The 5,085-nt window shown below is 32.7% G+C and overlaps 1 protein-coding gene across 1 annotated transcript; it reads right to left on the bottom strand.

Annotated features, from left to right (window-relative positions):
* Positions 1-1,810: 1,810 nt before the first annotated feature.
* On the bottom strand, positions 1,811-4,833 carry LOC130899861 (larval cuticle protein LCP-17-like). Its single transcript, XM_057810015.1, has 3 exons — positions 4,816-4,833; positions 3,583-3,725; positions 1,811-2,162 (listed from the first exon to the last, which is right to left on the bottom strand). Exons 1-3 carry the CDS (start codon positions 4,825-4,827, stop codon positions 1,877-1,879), a joined length of 441 nt encoding a protein of 146 aa, XP_057665998.1. The 5' UTR covers positions 4,828-4,833; the 3' UTR covers positions 1,811-1,876.
* Between the last annotated feature and the right edge of the window lie 252 nt (positions 4,834-5,085).

Genomic DNA, 5,085 nt, shown 5'->3' with positions numbered 1-5,085 from the left:
CGATTGGCCACCAAAAGTTTCTCGGCAGCCCTGAGTGAATTGGAAATAGAAATTCGAATATACAGAGTGTCTCACGACGAGTTAAAACTATCTGTTTATGGCAAAATACTTATCGTAAAATCATGAAAATTTCTACGTTTGGTAAGTTTTCGCATACGATCTTTTTGACTAAAATATTTTCAAAGTCCAATTTCTGGTTCTGCCAGAAGTCGATTGTAACTTTATTGTTTTAAATGGAACATCCTATATTAATACATTTTTGAAATCTACGTAAAATCTAAGTACACTTTTATCTAAAAACTTTTTTCGAAAAATACATACTTTTTGAGTTATTAATTTTTTTGTAAAAAATTTGACAGCTGCAGATCCTTATAAATTAATTTTTTACGAGGATATCCTTAAAGATATGAAAACGATTTCTATTTGGTTGCTTTTAGCAAAGTTGACCATACTTGAATCTATATTGAAAATTTTTTCATTTTATACAGGGTGCGTATAAAAAGTGTAGAAAGTTTAACTTCATAAATATCAAATTTCTGTAAATTCTTAGAGATGTAACTGTGGTCAAAATCTTATTTATTCGTTATTAAATGGAGAACGAGCCATTTTAACGATTTACGAAAGTGTCAACAATTGACTAATGACAGTTCAAGAAAAGTATACATAAAAAAACTCAGACTACACCTGCATCTCTAAAAATTTACAGAAAACATTTAATATATAGATAACGATAAGGTTAAGGTATAGAAAATTACATGAATTTGCCTTATTTTTTATCCCTGAATGCATTAAAATAGAAAAAACCGAGTGATTCTATTTACAAACATAAAGAAATATTGATATTTGTGAAGTTAAACTTTCAACACTTTTTATACACACCCCGTATAAAATGAAACATTTTTCAACATAGTTCCAAATAGGTCTGACCTTGCTAAAAGCAACCGAACAGAAACCATTTTCATATCTTCAAGGGTATCTTCGTAAAAAAATAATTTATAAGGGTCTGCAACGGTCAAATTTTTACAAACAAATTAATAACCCATTTTCCGAAAAAAGATTTTAGACAAAAGTTTACTAAAATTTCATGTAGATTTCAAAAATGTATTAATATATATTTAAACTAACAAATATACAGTCGACTTCCGGTAGAAAATATTTTAATTAAAAAGATTGTATCCGAAAACCCAAACGTAGAAATATTCATGATTTTACTATAAGTATTTCGCCATATAAAGATAGTTTTAACTCGTCGTGGGACATCCTGTATAGTTTAAGGCCGCTTGGCATGATACAATTTAACGTGCAATACAATACAAGGCGTAATTCTTGATAAAAATGATGCACAGATGAAGTTGAGCTCATTCTTTAAGGCAAAATCTTGCACTTGCAACATTATGCATTTGTTGCTAGTTGTATTGCGTGCAAGCTGCAATAGGGAGAAATTTAATTACTTTTTGATTAACAACTAACCAGCAGATATCAAAATTTCCAAAATTTCACATCTATGGAATATTTTGCATGCAATTTCTTGCACCATGTGAATCCCCCTTTATAAGTATTAATATCACGATAAGTTTCAATGGGTATTAATAATAAATTTCAACAATATGAGTATGAATTATAATAAATGATCCTGTGGTTCATAAATCATCAGAATCAATGAATTTTTTTTGTATTCGTGATATATATTTACAGATAAAACGAATAACGTTTTGTTCAACGTTTGATGAGGATCTAAATCGAGGAACGGGTACTTTTTCAAATCACAAAACACTTCAGTGATAAAAATAATTCTATATTACAAAGAAACTGCGTATATCACAATAATAAACCTCGAAATTTGAGTTAAAATGATAGGGATTATTGCAAATATATTTTATCGAAGTCTTCTGGGCTTTCCGCTGCCATCATCATCCTCTTCGGGATGCGCTGCGTTCCATTCTAGAGCTTTTTGAATTTCTATTGGTATCGGCGGTGGGACGGGAAGATGATCACCCCTCGGCTGGAACCCATTCTCGTTCGCAACATATGATAATTGGATAGGTGAACCATCAGGAGCTGTGTATTGGAAATTTCCCTGCGCTTCTTCGGCGGGATCTTGGGAATTGGCATTTTTTATTTGTCCCACTTCTTGAGCCGATATACCGTTGTCGGACTGGAAACTAAAATAGACCTCAGAAAATGGGAAAGGTACCGTAAGATTTTGTTAAATTCAAGTCCACGAATATCTGGAGACTAATATATAAAAATAAATTAAATTTATACGAAAAATAAAGGACTATCTGTATATATACATATGGAAGGCTACTATTCTCAAATATAGGATATCAAAAACTTTATTTCTTATTCATGTTTCACATCTCCCTTGTTCGCGTTTTGATAGAGAAAATAGCAACATCGTATCCTCCCCTTTCAGGTTTTTCCTATTATATTTTCTTTGGAAAAATTTACAGAAAACTAAGTTAAAATTATTCCGAGTGTATTTATATTCTAGCCCATTGAAATCAACATTAAAATCAACCCCCTTATTTTCGAATATATTGTGTACTTAATTGAACGAGTCGTTTGATATCCGGCTGTTTCTAATGCCACACAGAACCTTCGTTTTCACGTTTTTTAACGTTAAAATCTACGATCTAGATCTAGATCTAGATTTTCGAGGGATAGTATTGATTATTGTGTAATATATTACATATTTCCTGTCCTGTTGGTTTTACAAATAAAATATATTTCATTGCAGAAGTACCTGCTTGAAAAAAACCACTGTATTAGAAAGTACACAATCTATACAACATTTGTTTCAAGTTTGAAGACCCCACGTTGTTTAGTATTTGATTGGCAGCCATCAATAGTGAACGGTTAGGCAGTGGTCAACCAAATGAGGTGACGATTCCAGAAATGTTGAAGAAAATCCCCAAAGCGGTACTGGTTGATCGTTGACTGAAAGTGCTCGAGCTAGCAGACCTACTAGGCATTTCAAAAAGTGCGCTACATTGCATATTAACTGAAAATTTAGACATGAGGAAGCTCTTCGCAAGATGGTTGCATCGTTTGCTCATAATGGATCAGAGACAACGTCGTGAGATGTTTCCATCGAGTGTTTGGATGGACTGAAAAGGGAGAACCGGCTCCGAAGAATGCAAAGACAGTTCTATCGGCAGGAAAGGTCATGGCGTTGGTTTTTGGGGATCCTTGTGGGATAATTTCCTTTGACTATCATGAAAAATCAACCAAAAATGGCTAAGAAGCAAGTTTTGTTTCATAAACAATGTACCAGCTCTCACACATCCGTTAATGCCAAAATTAACGAATTAATGTTTAAATTGCTACCTCATGTACGGATTATTTTCTGTTTGCAACAATGATGAGGAGATGTTGGCAGTTAAAGGCTTTTTTGAGGAAATTGACGATTCTTATCATAAAAAGGGAGTCGGACTTGTTAAAAATCGCTGGGAGAAATGATTGGACCTAAAAGGAGAGAAATTTTTGTGTTTACTCAGTTACTTCTGGGATCATCCTCGTATTACGGCTGCAAGAATCATGTAATAATGAGAATATTTAAAAAAAAACTGATATTTTTACCTCCATTGATAAGTTCCATCAAGATTCACTTCGGAAGCTCCACTAATAATCCGTGCATTACCTTCCGGATTTTGTCCCGAATTTGGAATGCGTCTATTTCCTCCTTGTGCAGCCACGCAGTAAACATAAATTCCCAAAAAGATCTAGAAATAATATTAGAGAAATATTCAGTTATCGATCATGGAAATATATATATATTTGGAATAAATACCCATGCAGGAGCCCCCAGACTTAGACAACGGGTCTAATCTTGCGCCAACGCTGGAAAACCAGGCCTTAGCAAACCAATAATGGCCCAAGTTTGGCTGAACTCTGGGTAACCCGACCTCGGCCATCCTATTGTCAGCCGGGCTACATTAGAAGTAATAATTTTTTATGAATTAAATTCTGTTATGCATAAAAACAATAAGAATTAGTATCATTCCTTGGTCTGGTCCAGGCTTGCAAACCAAGTGAAAGACATCATCCCAGAGTCCCACCAAGTCTGGGCCCATAACGGCTTCCAAGCTAGGGTCAGAGTTGTACATACATGGCCCAAATCTGGACCTATACTGGGACTAGCATATTAGTAAAAACTCAGTCTAATTAGTGAAATTTCTAGTAGTTTTCAGAGCGATTACTCAGCGATTGTAAAATTAATTGTTTTCAACAACTCATTTAATCAAAGCATTAGCATAAAATAAACTACAACCTACTACATAAAGAATTTTTAGGTTAGGTTAGGTTAGGAATTTTTGAACAGCGCGGGAAGTACATGACTGACTACCGGGGCGCACAGTTTTTACAAAATAATTTGGTATGTTGTTATTTATTTAGTTAATTCGTTGGACTTCTTCGCACGACTAAAGTTAGGCACAAATGTACAGAGAAGTATAAAAAAAAACTGTTTGTTTTTTGATATTAGTGAAAATAACGCTTAATATCAAAATTAATTTTCTTTAATTACATTTTTTGAATAAATTCAGAAGAATGTAATATTGAATACTTGCCGCACAGTGCTTGAGTTTACTATGTCAATTTAGCCTAAACCTTTTGATAGTTTGTATCCGGAATTGATTCTAAACTGAGTAATGATTAATCTTTCGAATAATAATGATAATTTTTTTATTATTATTATCATAATTATTATAATCAATTATATTAATTGATTTTTAATTCATTGTTATAAAATTAGATAAAGTTTTAATATTGATTTTAGAGTTATAACCATATTTTTATGTAACATCTACTTACCAATGTTTTCATATTACGTCTTAGTAGTTCACAACGACACTAATGCCCGATGAAAAGTACAATGGCATTTATAGGAGTTGCATAACATTAACAAAGAGCAGTTACCATCCTTAAAGTTCTTTGCAGATATAAATCTCTTATATGTACACCATATAATTAACTATCACTTACATACGACGATGGTTGTCTCTTAAAATTAACGTTTAAATACATCGAGAAAAGATTTCTGAAATTTTGAGGTTAGGAAAAAATGGAAAACTTTTTTGTACA

Source organism: Diorhabda carinulata, chromosome 12 (genome assembly GCF_026250575.1).
Source record: "Diorhabda carinulata isolate Delta chromosome 12, icDioCari1.1, whole genome shotgun sequence".
Lineage (NCBI taxonomy): Eukaryota > Metazoa > Arthropoda > Insecta > Coleoptera > Chrysomelidae > Diorhabda > Diorhabda carinulata.
This window is presented reverse-complemented; position numbering and strand designations above follow the sequence as displayed.

What these genes read in the sequence shown, in the direction of transcription:
- LOC130899861 (XM_057810015.1), bottom strand. An exon ending in GATGGAACTTATCAATGGAG is followed by an intron (nt 2,163 to 3,582) that starts GTAAAAATATCA and finishes GGTCTATTTTAG; the next exon opens with TTTCCAGTCCGACAACGGTA.